The sequence below is a fragment of the Xiphophorus hellerii genome, chromosome 2 (assembly GCF_003331165.1).
Source record: "Xiphophorus hellerii strain 12219 chromosome 2, Xiphophorus_hellerii-4.1, whole genome shotgun sequence".
NCBI classification, from domain to species: Eukaryota; Metazoa; Chordata; class Actinopteri; order Cyprinodontiformes; family Poeciliidae; genus Xiphophorus; species Xiphophorus hellerii.
The window spans coordinates 24015999-24037671 of NC_045673.1; the positions used below are offsets into that span (position 1 = coordinate 24015999).

The 21673-nt window shown below is 40.2% G+C and overlaps 2 protein-coding genes across 13 annotated transcripts in view; one reads left to right on the forward strand and one right to left on the reverse strand.

Moving 5' to 3' along the window:
• Positions 1 to 190: 190 nt before the first annotated feature.
• Positions 191 to 4182, forward strand: c2h11orf58 (chromosome 2 C11orf58 homolog). 2 transcript variants are annotated; one of them, XM_032589481.1, is made up of 6 exons: positions 191 to 238; positions 322 to 381; positions 1733 to 1816; positions 1901 to 1961; positions 2063 to 2172; positions 3655 to 4182. In XM_032589481.1, exons 2-6 carry the CDS (start codon positions 328 to 330, stop codon positions 3865 to 3867), a joined length of 522 nt encoding a protein of 173 aa, XP_032445372.1. In that variant the 5' UTR covers positions 191 to 238; positions 322 to 327; the 3' UTR covers positions 3868 to 4182. The 2 variants fall into 2 exon arrangements, with proteins under 2 accessions (XP_032445372.1, XP_032445362.1); XM_032589471.1 differs by having other exon boundaries at positions 237 to 381.
• A 717-nt stretch (positions 4183 to 4899) lies between these two features.
• The window catches only part of LOC116736696 (pleckstrin homology domain-containing family A member 7-like), a 161938-nt gene continuing 145164 nt past the window's right edge, over positions 4900 to 21673 (reverse strand). For 9 of the 11 annotated variants that reach the window (XM_032589380.1, XM_032589352.1, XM_032589424.1 and 6 more), the window contains 14 exons: positions 20231 to 20311; positions 18707 to 18856; positions 17847 to 17948; positions 17545 to 17656; positions 16478 to 16599; positions 16194 to 16388; positions 15961 to 16057; positions 15388 to 15479; positions 14156 to 14404; positions 9262 to 9435; positions 8422 to 8555; positions 8198 to 8331; positions 7143 to 7183; positions 4900 to 5394 (listed from right to left, as the gene is read on the reverse strand). In XM_032589380.1, the coding sequence (XP_032445271.1) occupies positions 7158 to 7183; positions 8198 to 8331; positions 8422 to 8555; positions 9262 to 9435; positions 14156 to 14404; positions 15388 to 15479; positions 15961 to 16057; positions 16194 to 16388; positions 16478 to 16599; positions 17545 to 17656; positions 17847 to 17948; positions 18707 to 18856; positions 20231 to 20311 (1668 nt within the window). In that variant the 3' untranslated portion in view covers positions 4900 to 5394; positions 7143 to 7157. The remainder of the gene's footprint in view (positions 5395 to 7142; positions 7184 to 8197; positions 8332 to 8421; positions 8556 to 9261; positions 9436 to 14155; positions 14405 to 15387; positions 15480 to 15960; positions 16058 to 16193; positions 16389 to 16477; positions 16600 to 17544; positions 17657 to 17846; positions 17949 to 18706; positions 18857 to 20230; positions 20312 to 21673) is intronic. The other 2 variants (XM_032589360.1, XM_032589370.1) reach the window with 2 other exon arrangements.

Sequence of the window (21673 nt, forward strand, 5' to 3'; positions counted from 1 at the left end):
TTTTTCACAGATGATCAGAGCACGCGCGGCATGTCCAGGGTTCATTTCCGCTCTGTTTGGTTTTTTTCTAGTCGCATTTTAACAAGAGATTCTGTTATTAAAGCTGTGCTCCAAAACTCATTGAATTGCTTGACGTGTAGTTTCCAGCTCTGACGTTGAAGCAACACGTCTCCCCCCATGAAGCAAAGCAACCCATTTTAAAAACGTAGAAGAAGACGGTGCAGGAAGTGTCGTCAGGGTGAGTACGAGTTGTTGACAAATTCAGCTAGCTCCTGCTTGTGCGGAATAAAATCCCTATTTCCAATTTAACTCGCATTTCAGTGAATAATGACTTCTCCAGAGGACAAACACGGGACAAAACGACCCGCATCTCCCTCGGAAGTGAGTAAAACACAAAAAGCTGCTGTTATAACTTACAAAACGGGAAACAAAATCACGTTGAATGGCTAGCATCGCGTTAGCAAGCTAGCAGCAAACATCAGCTTTACAGTGAAAACGTGAACACGCCGCGGTCCCAAAATAAAGTTCACTGGAATCTTCTGTATGTTTTTAAACCTTTTGGCAGACTTTGAACATCACACTGCAAGATGAAAAAGTAGCTGAAGCGTCTAGTTGAGATCCATTTACTGACCGGTTGATAAAAGTTTTGTAGGTAGATGAGATCTTGTGTCTGGACGGTCAAAGTGTTGCTGCTCATTAAAACTAAAGCTCCCCTCCCTACAATATTTTATATTTTGATGTTTTTAACCAATTTCTATATATATTTATATTATTATTTAAATGTGACCTCGCGACAAACCTGTTCAGTATGTATTTAAAAATAAATACGATGTAATTCAGATCAGATCCAGATGTTCTGGCGGAATTCACTAATCAGTTTAATCTTTTCACATTTTCTCACCATCTTCACCCTTTATGTCAGCTCTATGGTACAGTATTTAGACATAACTGTTGTATTAGATAAAGCTAAATACTCTACTGTGGAAATGCATTTGGACTCTCTTCTCAATTTCTTAAGCGTTTTGTTTTAGCTTTTTAAAGTGTTTCATAATAACATTTATAATATAAGGAACTAAATATGATTGCGTTCATTTAAGAAGTTGGCTTTCTCAGGCCAGATTGTTGCCCGATCAGGATCAGGAATTCAGACAGAACCTGTCTGGCAGCATGAAGTTGGCTGTCAGAGCTCAAAAGGAAACGCATGAAGCCCCGCTTCGTGAAATTTTAACAGAAGATGTGAAACAAAGTCCTTGACGACCATCAGTCCGGAAAGTAAGAAGCACTTTGAGAGATTGAGAGAACAAAACAGAGGTGAACGCTCCCAGGAGTGGCCGGTCTGCCAAAATAACTCTGCTGAGCGCCTTGACTCATCCAGGATGTCACAAAAGAACCAAAGATCTAATGTGTGAAACTGACATTTAGAAATGAATAAACGACATGGTGAAAATATAAGTTTTTCTCTTATGAAAAAAAAACCCAAATTATTATTAAAGTTTGACTTTAACTTCACACCACATACAAACCAGGTCATGACTGAACATTTTAGTCGTTGGTTCTCAAATGACGAGCTGTGGCTAAAGAGTGCTTACGATCAAAGTTGACAACATAAATAGCAATTTAAAAAAAATATATATATATTTTGACAAAGACACACAAAACTCCCTGATTCCTGAATGAACCTTAGATGACCTTTTGAAGCTGAAAATGAACGTGAATCATCTTCTCCTGGCAGGATGGGTCCACCCAGTGGGCGTCTGCAGATCTGGGAAGCAACGAAAGGAAGCAAAAGTTCTTGCGGTTAATGGGTGCCTCTAAGGTCCGTACGCTCCAGCTGCTGTCAGTCAGATAAAGTGAAAGCAGACAAATAAAATGATTGGTTGTTTTTTTTTTTTGCTTCCAGAAAGAACACACCGGTCGCCTCGTCATCGGTGACCACAGGTCCACGTCCCACTTCCGTAGCGGTGAGCTTCTTTGTTGCTTTGGCAAAGTGCAACGACTTCCTGTATGATTGATCCCTGCTTGGGTCCGATCTGTAGCGATCCAGTGTGCGTCTCCTCCTTAGGGCAGGAAGATAAGCGGATGAACGACGAGCTGGAGATGCAGTACCAGCAGAGCATGGACGGAAAACTGTCGGGCCGGGACCGGAGGCACTGCGGTCTGGGTTTCAGCGAGGTGGGGGCTCACCATGGCTACCATTGTCCAGGAAGATGTAATATACACGTTGATAAGTAGTCGAGTATGATCAAGTGTTGCATAGCCATCGCTCACACTGACATTACACTTTAAACGACAACAAAAAATGGCTAATTTTGCTGCCGTTTCAGCCTCATTGTGATGAGGTAACAAAACACTGTAGCTAGAGTAGCACATATGTGACAACACTGTGACCAAAGTCTGCAATATAGCGATGTGACATTTACAAACTAGCCGATTCTTCTGAACGGCTCTGTACCATGGACAGAGTCTCGCTGTTCTTTGTTTTTGTAATGCTCTGCTCGCGCTGCAGTAGCTATTATTCTATTTTATTAAAAATATATATTTACTTAATCATCGAAGAAGCCTCCAATTGAAGATTAGTGGTGTTGCGGCGTGTGCGGGCCTGTGTTACGCTGCAGCTGTTAGGCTGCATGTTGATAACCTTTAAAAATAAAAATAGATGCTCTCAGACGGAAAAGGCCTTTGAGCTTCAAGCGTCAGTGTCATCAGCAGTTTGTAAAAGATTTGCAGAGGAGTTATTTTGTGTGCAACGGCAGTGTCTTTAATTCTGTAACACAAAAGAACTCAATTAGAAGTGTCGCTACACGGCGGTTATACACATCCATCTTAGCAATGGTTATCACTGTTATGCTCTGAACACGGTAAAGGCGGCGGCAGTTCACGAAGTAAACATCATTTACAACAGAAACATTACTGATACGGAATTCATTGTGGTAATTGATACATAACAGGACCCAATAACATAAAAGTATATTATTAACATCAACAGCTTGCCTGCAACACAAAATAACTCAGAAGTATTGCTACACAGCGGTTATACACCTCTGTGTCAGCAACGTTCATCTCCTAGCAACGGTCATCTTTGTCGTTGGTGGAGCGATACTGACCCCTATTGGCAACTATGTCAAACTGTGACTGGGGATGAATAATGTACTCCCTATTTTTATGACCAAAATTATCAAATCTTTCTGATCTAACCCCACAACGAGTAAATAAAACAAAAAACATGAAACAATATTAATTTATATTGACTACTACACCAATGTGGCCTATGTGCTACACCTGCTCTCAACATTTGTAGAAGCAGTTAGTTCTACATACATGTACACTCTTGTGTTTTCATTAGTGCTAATAAGTTTTTGTTTGTATTGACATTATTATCATATGATTCCTCAGTCAATATATTAACATTGTTCAATTCATACCTGTCTGTGTGGTCTTCATTTTCACATTTGTCATTTATGTTTCCTCCCTGTCTGCCTGCACGTTTACATGGTTGCTGTAGTTCAACTTGGTGGGGTTAGGTCATTCAGGCGTGCACTTTTCTTTATGAACCTGTTCTCCGTGGGTCATGGAAAATTTTTGAAGGTCATGGACTTTCTTTCTAAATATCAGTGGGAACCCTGAAAGAGCTTTCTTTGTTTTTCCTCTGGTCAGCCACAGCCAGAGCCGGTCATCTCCCCGCCTGCAGACTCTCAGACAGAAGCTGCTAAACCAGAGGAGTCGTCCAGTGAAAACCAACACACAGAAGCTCAGGAGGAAGATTCCAGCCCAGAGGAGAAATCACCAGAACAGGAGGAGCCCGGCTCGGACGACCAGCCCAAGGAACGGAAACAAAACTACAAAATGGCCTTCGTTAAACCATTGTAGGAGGGGAGAGGAGCTAGCTTTTTTATTCTCACATCGGGACAGTTTGATGCTTTTCGTTTCACTTTAGGACATCACTCAATTCTCATTTGTACTGTCTGATGGGATGCATCCTGGTGTGCATGTGCTGAAAGAATCTAGTCTTAAGGCTTCAAAAATGTTTCTTTGTTTGATGTTGTAGTGTAAGATAATGCTATGACTGGCAAATGAACCTGTTTTTATTTCACTTGGAACATTTTAACTGTCCTGTTGTCTGCCTTGAAATGTACTGGATGAAGCAAGATTATTTGCCATTAAATGTGATTTGTGTAGATATGACTTGTAGTTTTCTGTTATTTGGAGGCGTTTGATCATTTTAAAACAGCTGCTGTGAGAGGAAGCTGTTATAGCTCACTCATACGTGAGTTTGTGTTCACAAACTCACAATATTTGTGAGTTTTGCAATATTTATTTGAGAATCTAATTTTGATTTTATATGTGATCTATTAAAACATTGGGTTTGATGCGCTTTAAGGTTGCAATCTTAATTCAGCAATACCTCTAGGGCAGGGGTGTCAAACTCCAGTCCTCAATGGCAACTTTTAGATGTGCCTCTGCTGCACAACCTGAATATAATAATTAGCTTCTATTCAGGTGATTCTGGAGCAAGATTCTGGAGAACTGATCTACACAAGGAGTTGGTAACTAAGCCATTTCATTCCAGTGTTTGTACCTGTGGCACATCTAAAAAGTGTAGCACAGCGGCCCTCGAGGACTGGAGTCTGACACCTGTGATCTATACTCAACAGAGTTTAAATATGGAACCTGCAAAAACTCTGGATAGATAAATCCAGAGTTTTGAAATATGAATGAATAATAAAATATGAGAAAGTATGGAAACAAAGATATGTTCCCATACTGTATTTTGTAGAAGTGAAAAATAGTTAATTTCCAGACTGTGTAGAAACTCAGAAGCAAAAGATAAAAGTCTACTCTTTTGAAGAGAGGTAATCTGAAAACACTCTTAAAAATAAAAGCACATAACAAAACAGAGACAACGATTTATCTAAATATTTATTTTAAGTAGCCTGACATTTTTGTGTTTAAATTATTTGACATTCTGACAGTTTTATGACAGGATTGATGAAAAAAAAACCCTAAAAAATAAAGAAAAGCATCTCAATCCACCTGGCAAACAAACTGGTCACCTAAACATTCCCACTGCAATCCGAGCGCGTCGGTTCTGACTTTTATCTTGAAAATCCAGAACAAACGAACGCACAAAAAAGTTCGGTCATTTCTGATTCACCATAAAATGTGCAAGGTAAGTGCAGAAGCAATGAAAACGTAAAAATCTGTGATTCAAAGAAAACAGCTTCAAAAATGTGTATTAAAATTATATTTAAAAAAACCCAAAAAACAATTTGTTTTAATGACTGAATAAGTTAATTTGATGAAAAATGTCGAGCTCCTTCTACGCGGCGCTTCCTGCTGTTGGACAGAGAGTCCTCTCTGCCGGTCCTGTGGGTCAGTGCTGAGCAGCAGCTTTGGCTGAGGAGACAAAAACAAAGTCAAGTTCATTTGTTTAGCACAATTCAGCAGCAATCATGCAAAAAGCAACTGTGACACAAGCGATAAACAGGAAACCTTTTGTCAAATGCCATCATCAAAATCATCGAGCAAATAGATCAATCAATGTTCAAGGGTTCTTAGTCTTCGTTTAAAGGAACACAGTGTTCCAACAGTTTTGCAGTTTTCTGGAAGTTTGTTCCAGATTTGTAACTTTTCAACAAGATATAGGAGCTTGTTTTAAGTCAATAATTCCTGATGGAAACAGTTTTAGTTCCACTGGAAAATTAGTTAACTTATAACAAGACATTTTCCCCCACGTTATAAGTTAAATAATCTGCCAATGGAACTTTTTCCATCAATATTAAGGAATTACTCACATCTTGCTGAAAAGTTATTAGTAAGTTAGTTTTGATATTTTCAAATGTATTAAGACATTTCGCATTAGAAACTTGGAAGAAAACTTTTATGAAGTTTGTTGGTCAGATTAAAAGTACCTTTTGAAAATAACATCTTAAAAACAGGTTTTGATTAAGGCTACAATATATTATTAAAAATAGTTTTTTTATTGATCTGATGTAATATTCTAATTTTAATGCCATAGTCTCAGTACCTATACGTGGAAAATTGTCATAACAGTAACACCCTGACACACACAGCCTGCACCAAAACACCAGCTGAATCCAAAGGACCACAACATTTCCCCCAAAGGAGTCTCTTAAGAAGCTCAGCCTCTCCAGTTAAAGCAGCAGGGAGGAAAACTTTTCACAAAGACTTTCTATGAAGCCCTGAGGCTAAAAAAAAATGGGACACTGGTTAAATTGCAAGACTACTATATTTTCTGGATTATCAGTCCCACTGGAGGATAAGTTGCATCAGTCAAAAAATGTAATGAAGAGGAAAATATGTATACAAGTTGAACCTAACTGTAGGTCACAAGACCAGCAAAACTATTAATGAAAGGGTGACTTCTAGTCCAGAAAATACGGTAATTTAGAATCGATTCTGGATTATAATTGGGAACTTGAGCCTCTATAGGCCACTGGGGGCACACCAATAAATCGGTCCACAAATCGCCTCTGATTTCCTTCATTGCATGAGATAGACGATTGAAAGATACTTACAATCTGGAGCCGATCTCATCCACTGATCTCATCTACGTTGGCAAACGTCTGAAAAATCAGCCAGTCTCCTTTTTCTCTGCAGTGACAGAGGGCTGACTGACAGACCCGCCCACCAGGTCACGTCTGCACATGTGCAGTTAACAATAGTCACCCAACTGCGGCCAACTAATTTCTTTCAGGAAAAAAAATTGGTCTGGCCAAAATCTGTAATCTCTTCTAACCATATCCTCACTGATAAACCTCAGGTTTCAGGAAGGATTAGAGATAAATGTAACATTAGGGTCTATAAAATAAATTCTTTATTGTTGTGTTTTTAGCTCCTTTTGACTAACCTGTAAACAAACTGAACACGACTCTTACACGTTAAACAAGCTGAGAAAGTCTTGGTGAAATCCTCCCCTGAGGCTCTTTGATGAAACAAACACCCAGCAGACAGAAACCCGGGAACGTGCACAGATGGTGAATGTTGGGCTCATAAAGACGCCATCTTCAGCAGTCTGACATCTTTATGTCAGCCATCTGTGCTCTGTCCCAAAAAAACAAGACAAAAAACACACCGCAAACCGAGCATGATCCCAACACAGAGGAAGGTCAGGGTGTGTGTACCTGGACCGGGCCGTCTCACCAGCTCTCCAGCCACTCAGTCCCTACACACCAGGAACAACGACACGGTCACACTCTGAGACGGCCGAGCATCAGAGTCCGTCTGAACACACACCTCTGTGCCGTTTGTGTTTGCAGTTCTTGTAGATGTGTGGTCATTCACCACTAGAGGGAGCTCTTTCCAACTTTCCAACTATTAAGCAGCAGTAGATAACTTTTATGGGAAAAAAACCCATATATGCATATATATATGTTTTTTACATATTTAAATTGTCACAACGTCCTGATTGTTAATATAAAATACTGAGCTTGGTCAGCTAATTCCAATTCTAATGAATGCTAATGCTAGTTAGCATAGCCACCGATGACAGAGGAAAAAATGGTTTTCTTGGATTAGCCACTTTCTCCACCATTAGCACAGCTGGAGCAGCAGGGCGGAGGCAGGGTTGTGCAGCACGTACACGAACACAATTGTCAGTGCTAAGACCCTCCCCCTGGCTCTGATTGGTTGTTTCTGACAGAGTGGTATATTTCCACAGATGGCAGTAAGAGCACAGGAGGCATGTTATATTGTCAGATCATAGTGACACCTCAATATGTAAAAAAAAACCTAACAACTTATTTTTCAAAGAGTTTCCATCAGAATACTAAACGTTCTGAAATGTTTTTGGATGTTTCCTCTTTATGTACATAAATTCACATTAAAAGTACTCTGCAACGTCACAGTAAAGACAGATTTTTATAAACCAATCCCTCGGTCCACCCGGGCGTTTTTCACAGCTGAATGGTTGCCATGGAGATTGAAGGATTTTTTTCTTTTAAACATGTATGAAAGAATCGAGGCAGTATTCCAGGTATGTTTTTGATGAGAGAATAACATGTGCATAACATGAAAAGATGTGCAGCTAAAAATAAGTAATTTCTACATAACACTGCCCCTTTAAGGCACATGTACTTCTAACTAACTAACTAACTAACTAACTAACTAACTAACTAACTAACTAACTAACTAACTAACTAACTAACTAACTAACTAACTAACTAACTAACTAACCAACCTGCGACCAGTTTACTCTTGCGTGAAGCCTCTGAGGCCAGCGCGTAGGAGACGCTCATGATCCTCTCCTGCTCCTCCATAGCGGAGTCCAGCTCATTGAGTTCCAGCGATGCTGACGGCTGGATGTTCTGGACACTGGAGGGGGAAATAAATCAAAAAGGGTTTTTTTTTTAATGAAATGCAGCCATGTTGGATTAGGTGAGTTCTCCCAGCAGCCCAGGATACCTGGACCTGGTGAGAAGGTTCTTGATGCGTTCCGCCCGCCGGCAGCGTTCCTCCAGCTCCTCTGGGCTGAGAGGCTCCTCTGGGTCCGACTCTACGTAGCGCTCCGGGATCAGAACTTTGTCCGGCTTGGACAGCTGCATGTCGGACGGACACACAGAGAAACGCTGCAGTAGTTTGGATTTGATATTTTTGTAAAATTTTGTTAATCATTACTGAGGTTGAGTCACTGCGAGTTATTCTCTCTCCTCTCTCCTGAGAGTTTTGCTCTTACGTTTTATTTGTTTCTTTCCAGACAGTTTCTACGGTTGTGTAACCGTGGCAACAATGCATTGCTTTTCAACAGCAACACATTGGGAGAGGACGATCGGCGTCTCAAGAGCCTGAGTAGTAATACGTGAACTACGACCCTGAATCCCAGAGGAGTTGAAAAGGAGAGAGATGATATTTTCAAATTCAAATTTTTTAATTCGTGAAATTGTTCTCCGTTTTATTTGAACAAACAGTAACAACAGACATTTGTTTTATTATTTTAAATCCAAATTTTTAAACAGACAGTATGTCGAGTCCAACAACTTCAGTGTTCTGCTGTTTTCTTAAACTGTACACTAAGTTTCAAGCTTTTACATGAATCGTTTTGGCAGCTTATGCAATATAAACCCCTAGAGTCTTTGACAAATTTCCACCTAGGGGGCAATAAAATATATTCTCTTCTATTCTATTTTCGTGAGATTGTGTTTAAATTGGCAGCCGGATTTAGAAAAACTAAGCAGTGAAAAATACACCGGTGCCGTTATTTTCTACTGGCCCCTAAAGCGCCTGCGCGCGGCCCTGCTCCCGTACCTCCCGGCTGATGTCCAGGTCGTAGTCGAGGGGCTCCAGGTCGGCCTCCTGGACGCGCCTGGCTGTGACCGTCAGCCACTCGCCTGAGTCCCTCGTCTCCCTCTCTCTGACCAGATTCAGGCCTTCGTCGCTCTGACCTTCAGCTCCAGGTCGCTCCTGCTGCCAGTCGAACACCTGCAGAGGGGAAGGAGGCGGGATTAGCCGACCAGGACTGTAGTTATAACCTCCCCCCGAAAAAAACAAACAAACATGTTGAGCTCCCGTTATTTTAAGCTTCATGTGCTTCATTCTGGGTGGTTTAATTGATTAGATAAAGCTTTTTACACGAAAGAACAAAAATATCTGCTGTCGGGTCAAAAAAAAGGTAACAAATGTTTGGTAGTCTTAATTTGTATAGATACGAAATGTAATTTTAGCTCAGACTAAATGATCTAAAAAAAACAAACAAGCATCAGTTTTCTTGAAATGAGATGTTTTTAGAACATTTTGAAGCAGAAAAATGATCAAATTGTCAAGAAAATGCATCTTTATCTCACAGAAGGTGACTCCTAATTGCTCAAATTGAAAACCAGTTTGAGTAAGCATTAAATGACTTCACTGCAAAATCACAATCTTACAATATGTTTGTCTAGTTTCCAATATAAATATCCTAGTAAACTTGAAATAAGGCAAAACTCCCAAGTAACTTTTCAGCAAGATATAGGAGCTTGTTTAAAGTCAGTATGGATAAAAAGTCCTAGTTTCACTGTCAGATTACTTCACTTATAACATGGGGAAAATGTTGTTATAAGCGAAATAATCTGCTTGGGGAACTATTATTTTTTCATCAATATTAAGGAATTATTGACTTTAAAAAAACGGTCCGATATCTTGCTGAAAAGTTACATGCAAATTAGTTTTGTTTTAATTCAAGTGAACAAAGACATTTGGTTGCTAGACCAAAAATACTTGGTAACATTTTGTTTTTGAGGTGCTGAAGGAAGCCGACATGCAGTAGTAGAGGTTTAGGGAGCCTAAATAAAGTTCACACCTACAGGATCAGAAGATGTTTGAAAAACACCAAATGGAGGAAGTCAGCACACCGATACGTTCTAGCTTTGTCCAGCTGGTCCAAACGCACACTAAGAACACCTACCAAGGAGCGCTGGGGTGTGTGTGTGTGTGTGTGTCTGTGCTGCTGAGGGGTACTTGTGAGGAATCATCCCAGGAGCATCAAAGCCATGCATCCTTCCCACTCCTGCAGCCTGCAGAGCCAGATCTGTCGGAGCGCTCGCATGCTCAGAGTAACGCTGCGTCCCATGCCTTCCATGTGTTCAGGAACGAGAAAACACACACACACACACACACACAGGAGAGAGAAAACCATGCACACACCCACCACCACCACCTCCCCACCAGATTAAGAAGAAAACAGGCAGGAGGAGCTTGAGAAGCAAGAAACTCTTTATTGAGTGCAAATCTCTACATGATAGAAAAGAAGGAGGAGAAAAAGAGCCGCTGCTTCTTCCATTACACAGAATTAGACGGCGGTCAGCGGGTCACCTCTGTTAGGGGTTTAGCTGTCGCTCTGTTTGATCTGATGTAGTGTGTTGTGTTGGGGCGGGGGCATGAAAACGTTACGGTGGGAACACTTTGAGTGGACGTCAGTGTCATTAGGGAACAAATCCACGATAGGAGAGTCCAAACTCTGTCACATGGCCCAAAGCGATCAAGTCAAAACCTGTAACTTTTCAAAAGTCTTTGCCTTAAAGACCTTTGAGTGTCTAAATGCTGCAATACCGTCTTGATTTATCCATCAGATTCTCTAGAAATCAAATATTAATATATTAGGTCTAATTGTTGATATAGTTATCAATATAACTGTTGATAAAAGTTACATGTGATCACGATAAATGCATTTTACTTTTGAACTTGAATATGCAGTGGGGGAATAAAAGACAGGATGAAAGAGGGCAAATATCTCCACACAACTGTAACCTCCAACCAATCAGGTTCTTAGAACATGATGTTGTGTTGACGAGGGGACAGTTTCACGTTTGAAATGGTCTGTGAGTGATTCCTAAATGGGTTCAGTGGTTCTCAGCCTGAAAAGTTTGACAAACTGCTCTGGATGATACCAATAATTCCGCTACTGCTAATTCCATTTAGCATTAGCATCTTCCAGTGAAAGACAACAATAGCGCAAAAAAAGATGCGTTTATTTTACGGTAATACTTTTTACCCATGTTTACCAGGGGTGCCGATAAATGTGACACTTTATTTTGTTATTGCAAAGCAGCCGGGCTCCTTAAACCAGTCCTATATATTCATAATGCATAAAACACAGTAGAGGCCACTTGAAGAAATACTCCAGTCTGGGCATCCAACCTCGAAACGAGTCGCTGTTTTCCTTACGGAGTCGAACAACAAAAAATGACCAAAGAGATCGTCGCACAGGACGAGGCTGCATGAACTAGGCCGTTAGCTCAAAATGAAATAGAAACGTTTAATGCTGGTGGAGAACAGCACACAATAAAATATACTCTGGTGACATCATTAGAAAGAGGTGAAAAATTAACAGCACAACTTATTAAAAAAAAAAAAAAAAAATCATATATTGCTTATTGTGACAGTAATAAAAACTATAGAGCTTTAGAAAAGTTCTCACACCTTTGACATGTTACAAAATCAAACTTGAGCGTGTTTTATTGGAGCCTTTATATTGCACGGTGACATGAAGCAGTGCATGGTGGGAAGTCAGAGGGAAATTTTTTAATGAAAAAAAAACTGAAAAATATTAAGTTTTTAATAATGAAGGACATTGTAATATTTTAGATAAATATAACCAAATTTGAAATGATTGTGTAATTACTATTTAATGATAGTAATAAGAGAAAATTCATATTTTCTCATTAATATTAGTAAAAATCAAACATTTAAATATCAAAATAAATTTTAGTCCTGGTGCCTGTTTTCCCATTTCATATTTTTGATCTAAACCTAAAATTGAAATGGTAATTTCTTCTTTGTTGGTGTCAGATACATTTTTTTAAGCAATGTATCTATCCATTATTTTTTAAGTAATAGAAAATCTTTTCTATTTTCAATTTCAAATAGAAAAGATGAAGTCTGATTTCAAAACACGCTTTTATTCTAATCTAAGTGAATTTTAACTATTTTGCAAAAAAGCCTGTCGGATGTGCAAGTCTCTCAGAGGTTTTCAGCTGTAATAGTGGATAAAACACTGTAGGCCACACTTTTCAGACTTTTCTTGAGCCTTTTTACGGTCGCTTCATAACAACGCACCGCTTTGTGTTGGTCGGTCATATGAAATCCCAATAAAACCAGTAAAGTTTGCGGTAGTAACGTGACAAAACGAGCAAAAGCTCAAAGGGCATGAATACTTTTGCAAAGCCCGTCAATTTCTGCTCAATTCACAGCAGATTTGGTGGTTGTTAGTCTGTAACCATGGTGCCAGCCTGGCTGTTAATGTTATCCAAAATGTGTGAGTAAATTCATTCCATTAAAGCATGCTAGCATTGCTAGCATACCACATTAAACCCAGAGGGGGAAGTGTTAGCTGTAAGCTAATCCAGTTTCTAGATTAAAAAGCAGCAGTTTCCCTACGTTTCCATGACTACAATCTGTGAGTTTGTTACACAAGCCCTACAGCTGGCTCTTCCATCATTCCTACGCCACTCTGAGAAGTCTTAAAGACGGACATTTGGGATAAAGGCAAAAATGATCGTCAACAAACCAAGGCACTTGGATTTGATTCAAGGAAAGGAAAGCAGGGAGGTGCGGGCATGATGTGCACGACGGCGTACAAGAGCCGTAGTAGATAGAAGAGGAAAGAGGAGTTAATTTTGGCCAAAAAAACCTCAGAAATTTCTAGATAAAGCTCAGAAATGTTATAGACGCAACTTGGAAATTTCTGAGATCGGAAAGTCAAAAATTTGCTCAGAAAAACAGACATTGTTGAGATCAGAAAATTTTGAGAAGAAAAACTTGGAAATTTCCAAGCTTCAAAAGTCAAGAATATTTTATTTCAAAGTTTTATTCTCCAACTTTCTGAGTTTTTGTAGCAATTTTTTTGACTTTTCACACTCAGAAATTCCCACGTTTTGTCTAGAAAACTTCTGAGATCGATGTAAACATTTCTGAGATTTTTTGGTGGCAACGTACTCGTCCGTTTTTTGTTGTCCATCTACAACATCCCGAACACGCCGTCGTACGATTTGTGCCACTAGTGTCGCATCTTTCTTCATTTTACATATATATATATTTTAAATCAACCTGAAAATTTGGGATTTTATTCTTCCCCAACATATCACTCAGTCCTCTATATATATATGCTCTATATACCAAATCTATACAAAATAGAACTTTACAACTATATACTGAAAATATCCCTCGGGTAATAAATAAAAGCATATATATATATATGTATATATATATATATATATATATATATATATATATATATAGTCTCTCTCTACTTTCTGGTGATTACAATGGAGAAAAGAAGTTAAAGCGATGCTTCTTTCTCTTCTTTATGTTTACATTCAGAATTGTGTCAGTGAGGTCCCACAGGTGGGTGTCGGGGAGCTGGTGGGGGGCAGTGGTATTTTAGCTATCTTGAAGCCCTGAAGCTTTAAAAAGAAAATTTAAAAAATAAATCTGTCCGTCACTGAGTGGTTCCCCCGGATTGATTCGTCTCCCAGCGTTTATAAAGCATTAACCAAAGCAAGTCGGCTGTTAGTGGGAGCTGCTACCACGGAAGAGCGCTAAGTCGTTAGCATCCCTGTTAGGTTGTTATGTGGCTGGAGATTGGAGTGCTGTAGCAGCACTGAGGGTGGAGCCGGTGCTCCGTGTGTCTGCTGCTGCTGCTGCGCTGCAGGGAGGGGTAACGTACGGAGGGGCTGGAGGGCAGCCGGGAGGACGCCGACGACGAGCGCTGAGACCCTGACGCCGCCGGGCCTGCGCCGCCGGAGCGCTCGCCGTGGCTCAGGTTCCTCTTGCGCTCGCGGACCAGCGCCCTCTGGTGGCGCTTCATGCGCTCCAGCTGCTCCTCGGCGGTCATCCGGCCTCGGGTTTGGCTGCTGGGGGGCGGGCCGCCCTCCGTGGGGGACGACAGGCGCTCAAAGGCGCTTTTCGGTCGGTCCTGAAGAGACAGCGGTGGAGGAGAGAGGGGGAGGGGGAGAAATGGGAAATCTTCCTAGAAATGTTCCATTTCAAAATTCCATACTTCAAGACTTAAAGCTGCAGTATGTGACTTTTAAAAAAATATATCACCATGTTGTAACAGTACAGTATGAGACAAATAAACTGTTTAAAATATCAAACTCCCCTGCCTTCTCCCAGTGCCAACTAGAAACAACCAATCAGAAGCAGGAGGCGGGTCTTAACGCTGCCACTCACCCTTTTTGTGGCGCTGCCCTTTTTTTCTCCCCTGTTGTATCTCTGTTGCTCTGCAGCTAGCCTTGAATGCTAAGGCTAGTTAGCATGTCCACCGATGATGACAGATAAAAGGTTTTCCTGTAAGTTGTTTCTCTTTCATTAGCACATTTAGCAGAGAACATGAGATAGATCGACAGTGCTAAGACCCCCCGCCTGGCTCTGATTGGTTGTTTTTAGTTGGGAGTGGTTCATTTCTTAAGACAACAACACTAGTTCAGGGAGGAAGTGGAGGCATTTCTAATCCATTTAAACAATAAAAATAATACAATTTCATTCTGTTTGTGTTTCAGTTATTTGCTTGAGTAAAAAAATTTTTTGGGGGGGTGGAGGAGGGAGCTAATAGGGAACCAAAAGTGACTGCAGCCCAGGGGCCCACATGCTTTTAAATACGGCCCTGCAGGTTTGCATCAAATGGCTAAAAGTTAAGGAAACAATCAATGAAAGCTAGTGAAAGCATAATTTTAGCAATCTCAGGTAACTTAGGCTGTCATGGTTTTAACTCCGTTTCATGTGGTTTTGCCATCCAACCCACCATCTGCAAACTCTTGGCATTCTAATCGTCAGATCTTCTGCTTTTCCCGTTCAAGTTTTGTCTTGGTTGACCAATTTTGGATTTGGACCACTTCTAACACTGACATAAGTCTGTTCACGTTGTCTTGTTTTCTACATGTGCCGTAACAAACTGACCTTTGGTGCGGCGCTGCCGGGAGCCCTCCTCAAGGTGACGTAGGATGAGATGGAGTTGGATTGGTCCAGCCGAGACGTGGTTCCTAACAAACCTAGTTGAGAATGACAGAACCAACAATCATGGGTTTAGTTCAGCTTTATTTTTAGAAAAAAAAAAAAGAAAAAACATGTATAATTGTTCTTCCACTTTGCAGTTATAAGCCACCAATAATCCTCCCTCAAAAAATAATACGTACATTTTAAAACATCATTTGCCACATCATTTGAAAAAATGATGTTGTACAGGTGGGATCGTTTTCAGAAAGGTTTCCATCTACATGAACGCGCACAAATCCACCCCGAGTTTTAAACATGCCAAACCCATAGGGGGCAGTGTAGCACAAAGCTAAAACCTGTCAGCCAGTCAGATTTCTTCAAAACAATCAAGATTTCCTGTTAGAAATGAACCATGGGTCCAGGACGTTTAATTGTGTCAACAGATACTGCTTTTAAATAACATATTAGAATATAAAGTTACTAAAACACAAGATAAAAGACTTTGGGTCGTTTCTGCTCCAAGGTGAAGCATATTACCTTTGCCTGGGTAATACTGGTAGTCGGCTTCAGACGCTGTGATTGGCTGACTGCTTCCTGGCAGCTCTGGTTCGCTCAGGTATGACCTCAAATCAGTCTGAAACAGAAATCAAAGACGGGCTGAGATGCTAACGTAGCACCTCTATTACCCTACACAGATCAACTGTATCATATCTACATGAGCAAACACTGTGTAGAAGGCTCCCCACTTTAGGAAAAATGAATGACGATACCTTACAGTCTCCATTGGCAACGTACTGGCCGCCCTCCCTGTCCCGCTTCCTCTCGTCTGACTGCCGTTTGAGCCCTCGCACCGATGTGTGGCGGATGACCGAGGCCTCCTTGGGGAGCGGAGGCACCACGGGGGGCGTCTCCTCGTAGTCATAGAGACGAGGCAGCGGCGGCCTGGGCGGGGCGTCGTCCTCTGCCTGTACGGCGGTCGGATCAGGACGGTTACAGACTCGTGGAGGAGGTTTGTGGTGTATTCTGTTTGCAGAGGGCGAGGATGGACACTCACCCACTTTGGCACGGTGCTGTGAGGCAAAGTGTGGGAGATGGAGCTGCGGGGGGGAGGCTGGACCTCCGCGCCGCCGGAAGGCACCGCCTGGTCAGACACCGAAGGCACTAATCTCCTGTCTGCTGAGGCGTGTCAACACAGAACGCTGTACGCTTAGACAAAGGTGGGATGAAAATGGCATTTTTATGCTACGCTAAATCAAAAGAGGCTAATTTCATGTATCATACACCCTCATTTTTCCTCCAGTTTTGCTAAAAAAAAACCCAAATATGACTGGGCTGTGAGACTGATGTGATCACAAACATCTATGTTAGTAAACAATAATTTGTGGTGTGTGCATTTGAATCTCACACAAGTTTGCTCAATATTAAACTGTCACTCCACACTGACTCTCGTACACCTCAGGTATGGAATGCCAGGAAGGCCAAAAATGCGCAAAAAAAAAAATCGGAAAGACATACTTTGCATGTTTTTTGCATGCGATGCATGTTTTTAACGTTTTTAACGCTTAAACAATTGTGTTCACAACTTAAGCCGTATGAAAATGAACCACATAACCAGCCAATCACAGACGGTCAGTTAACGTCTGACATCACAGACATTACAGAACAAGACATTAAGATTTAAGAAAAACAAAAGTTTAATACAATTGAATTTGTAACGTAAAAATATGTAGCTAAGCACAACTTTCTTCTTCATAAAATCTAAATAAAAATGGAGTAGAGTCCAATCTTAGTGGCTGTAGGATTTATCCTTTGTCTTTGGCAAAAGACAAAGGAACCATATCTCCTGGAGCCATATCTCCTGCTATTGCATGACTTATGTTTGTTTTGGTTGCATCTACCCAAAATGCCCTACGCTATAGTCCACTTCCTGCTTTTAAAGCGGCGTTTGATCCGCTTGGCTTTCACACATAAGCATTCGAACCGCACCAGAGTTCCCTTCAACCGAACTAAGACCTAAGTTTCTAGACGGACCAGGGGACTCAAAGAAAGGAATAGGTAACACAATATTAGAGAAGCTTTCATTAGCGACCACAATGTCGTCTGCAAACAGACGGATCTCACCTGGATTCTGGATAGAGTCCACAGTTATCTTGTAGTTGGCTTTGCTGGCGCTAAGACCACCCATGACGTCCTCGATCCTCCACAGCTCCCGCTTCAGTTCAGCCTTTTCCTGCTGTATTACAACACATGCAATCAGACAGAAGTTTTTTCTACTAATTTTACCTTTTATTTTTTATTTATTTATTTATTAATATGTGTATTGTGGTTTGCACTTTTGTTCATTGGGGTTGTGGAAAAGCAACATTCAGAACGGCTGACATGCTGAGGGTTTTGTTCTTTTAAAGGGCAGAAGGAAGTCCCACCTGAGACGTGTCACTGTGGGTCATGTGTGCCTGCAGTGCCAGCCTTAGCAGCTCCACTGATTGCTCCAGCCGGCTGTACTCCTCCCACGCACGCGCCATTTCCTGCAAAACCCAAACAAACACACGCTCTTCAACCATTTGGTTAGCATTTGAAGCAGAATTTGTGTGCACAAACTAAAATATTTGAGTTCAAATATTAATTTTTTTTTAATCTAAATGTATAAAGGAAATAGGGATGCAACCAAGTTATTTTAGCTACCGATTAATCTATTGATTGTTATGACAAGTAATCAATTAATCAGATAAAAAAAATTCAGATATTTTATTTAAGCTTTTTTTTATGCAATATTAGAAATACATTAAAGGGTGCAGATGAAAATATAATTTGATTCCCTTTTTTAAGTTAGAAAATGATTCACCTAAAATACAACAACAGCATTTCTTTAGTGAACACAATTATTTGTAGTAAAGGCTGAATCTGCAGCTAAAATCATCCCAACATCAACATTTGAAAAGCTCAGGCCTGCTTCACTTAACATCACTTCAGCACAGACTTATCTGATGATTGTCTTTTATAATATGTGGATAATAATAAGCACTTAATAGGAGATTATTTTTGCAGAATTGAGTGTTGAGTCTGGATGCTCCAACTAACGATTAATTACCAAATTAGATGACGATTAATCTGACTAACCATCGTGATTAATCATGATTAATCTAAGTTAATCCAAATAATCACAATTAATCCAACTAATTGTAATTAATCCAATTAATTGTCTCAGCCCTAAAATTAAACATTACCATTTCCAACAAGTCTAGCACTATCAGTCGACTGCGACAGACACAGCAGACATGAATACCGTTGAGACGCGGGAGATTTGGGCCCTGATGGTCACCAGGTCCTCCTGCAGCAGCCTCTGCTGGTAGGCGATCTTGTGGACATGAGCTGGCTGCTCCTGGTATTGCTCCATCTGCTGGTGCGACACGTCAAGCACTCTCTCCAGCTTGTCCTACAACGGGAGAGGGGTTGAGAGGTGCAAGTTATCTTATTGGTTGTTTTATTCACCGATAATGCATACAAAACAAACATTACAGACGAGCAAACAGAGGCATCGATCTACAAAATAACCGATTAGCTGAACCAAGAAAACAAACAACAACAAAAAAAAACAGCAAAGGAGAGTGGGAGGAAAAAATACTGATCAAAAGGGATACATTTAAAACAAAGGCATCTTCACACGTTTGGTTTGAGATAATTGAAACATTTTCTTCAACATTTCTTGAAAATGCGCGTCTTTACATTTCAAGCTTCCAAAGTTAAGCATGTCCGAGTGAAATTAATCTGACATTTATTAATCGATTGATAGCACTAAAATAATCTAAAGCTGCTGAAAAAGAACAAGCATATCCTGATGGACAAAGATGAATATTTTACTGTTGGACTGATAATTTATTCAATGAGACTGATGTGATTTAATAAATACTGATGCATCCCATGTCTTGTGTATGCTTTCATAGGGAGAAGTTTAAATATTTAAATGTCCACTTTCACACTTTGCACACATCAGTTCTCAAAAGAAAATACATTTTATTCTGTTTTTGGATAACTAAAGGCTGATGGAGCTGTGCCTCTATCTGTAGTAGTCTACAGCTTATTTTGTCATTTGAAAACGCATGCAAAGAATAAATTATTGTAGTTCACATTGTTTAATGAAACAAAAAAAAAGAGAGAAAAAGTATTAATAAATCTATTTCTTTAAAACAAATTAATCTCTAAGTTGAGGAGAGTGTTGTTCCACTAACTAAGAGGACATGTTGGACTGAGACATGTTGAGAAGCTGGACAGTGATGAGTTAAAACCGCCTCTAGAGGGCAGCATTTCACCAAGAAACATCCCGACTCACTACAACATCTCACCAGAATGTCACTTATTCGATCTCCTCAGACTAATTTATGACATTTAATAATAAAAACCCAATAAAGTTTGATGATTCTTGGACATTGGTGCTGCTTTCCTTCCTTTTACAGGAAAAAAAAATCATTATTTAGGGGTGCTGTGGTGGCACAGGGGTTAAACATAACCCACATAAGGAGGCCTTAGTCCTCGACGCGTCCGTTGCAGGTTTGATTCCCAGCCTGGTGACCTTTGCCGCATGTCTTCCCTCTCTCTCATTACCCACTTTCCTGTAAATTCACTATCAAATAAAGGCCAAAAACAACCGAAGAAAAAAAAAAAAAGAAAATCATTATCTAGAGAAAAAAGAAACCCTCTACTTTCTACTGTAGCTGCATTTGCCTCTGAATTATGTCAGATTCATTTCATCTTTTTTTAAATTTTTTTTTTACCAGCGTAATTGTGGAGCTGCGTTTCAGAGACGGGTTACCTTGTCGTTCTTCAGGGAGCTGATCCTCGCCTCCAGGTCCTTCAGAATCTTGTCCTGCTCACATAAGCGACTCAACTTCACCTGCAGGGGGAGAAGCAGAGCTGGGTGGGCATGCGGTGTTTACCCAGATGAAGTTGCTCTCAAGGGCTAATCAGAGTGTCTGTGCGTCGACTTCTGATAATGAAGTGGCCCTCTTACTTAATTAAAGCCATGTGTCTGCAGCTGCTCTGACTGCATACAGAACAGAGGGTCAGGGCGTCAACGGTGATCACCAAGAACAGCTTTTAATGGGTGAAATGGATCGATTATTGAATATTTACAGCGTCGTAACTCCACCTGTCTGGTGCAGGTGCGTTAGAAGATGTTCACTTTACAGGAACCGGCTCGAACAAACCATCTTTTGATGGAAGTTTTAATGCAGCGAAAACGATAAAATCTTCAATTGAGCTTGATCTGAGTTCATGTCATCAATCTGACACATTATTGTGGTCTCCATGGTGAACCCCATTCTTGGGGTATGGTTGTATAATAGAGTCCTTTCACGTGAACGTTCATAAATAGTGCAAATAAGGTTTGGGAAATTGTTTGGATTATTCGAGTCAAAGACGAACAGAGTCCACTTCATGTTGCTCTCTGGGTGCTGCTGTTACCAGAAGAGCTGAGAATAAAAACTTACATTAATTTCCTTGGATCAAGGCAGCAGAAGGTGGAAAAAACCTCCGTTAGTGATTCATAGAACTTATTTTAGTTAGCGATTAATCAATTATTCTGACAGTTAATCGACTATTCTGACGATTAATCAATTGTTCTGATAAAAATGTGCACATTCTGCAGATTTCTCATATAATATAACAATAATAGAAATACACTAAAAGATCCAAATGAACAAATACATTCCTTTTTTTTTTTAAATCAGAAAATAAAGAACAATAGAATTCCTTTAGATCATCTGTAGCAAAGGATGCATCTGCAACATGCGAAAAACTCTTTCTACTTGACCGAACATCAGTACAGTACAGGGCATATCTGTTGAATATTTGACATTTTTCTGGCTTGAATTAATAGTTTAACATAAAAAACATCAATTTCTTATTATACTGAACATTTCTAAAATAAATCATCTTAAATAGATTTAGTGAGGACAGCCGTTCGTCACTTCTGACTCTGAGTGAACTGAGTTGTTGTTTTCAACAGCTTTCAATCTCCGCTTGTTTACGGGCAGCAGAGGAAGAAGGCCAAAGTGCAGCGTTTATGGCTTTTTAGAAAAAGACGGTGTAAACAAAGCGATCATTTCAAGGCACTGTCAGTGTCCTTGTTCTTTAGATATATACAGTATTTTTTTTTTTTACCAGAAGCCCTCTGTTGAACATCAGACCTGCTATTTTAATGTTTTATTAGACTTACAGACACATCACATTAAATCACTTTACTTAGTTACCTTTT

What these genes read in the sequence shown, in the direction of transcription:
- c2h11orf58 (XM_032589481.1), top strand. Translation starts at nt 328, where the DNA reads ATGACTTCTCCAGAGGACAAACACGGGACAAAACGACCCGCATCTCCC. An exon ending in GACCCGCATCTCCCTCGGAA is followed by an intron (nt 382 to 1,732) that starts GTGAGTAAAACA and finishes TTCTCCTGGCAG; the next exon opens with GATGGGTCCACCCAGTGGGC. An exon ending in CACGTCCCACTTCCGTAGCG is followed by an intron (nt 1,962 to 2,062) that starts GTGAGCTTCTTT and finishes TCTCCTCCTTAG; the next exon opens with GGCAGGAAGATAAGCGGATG.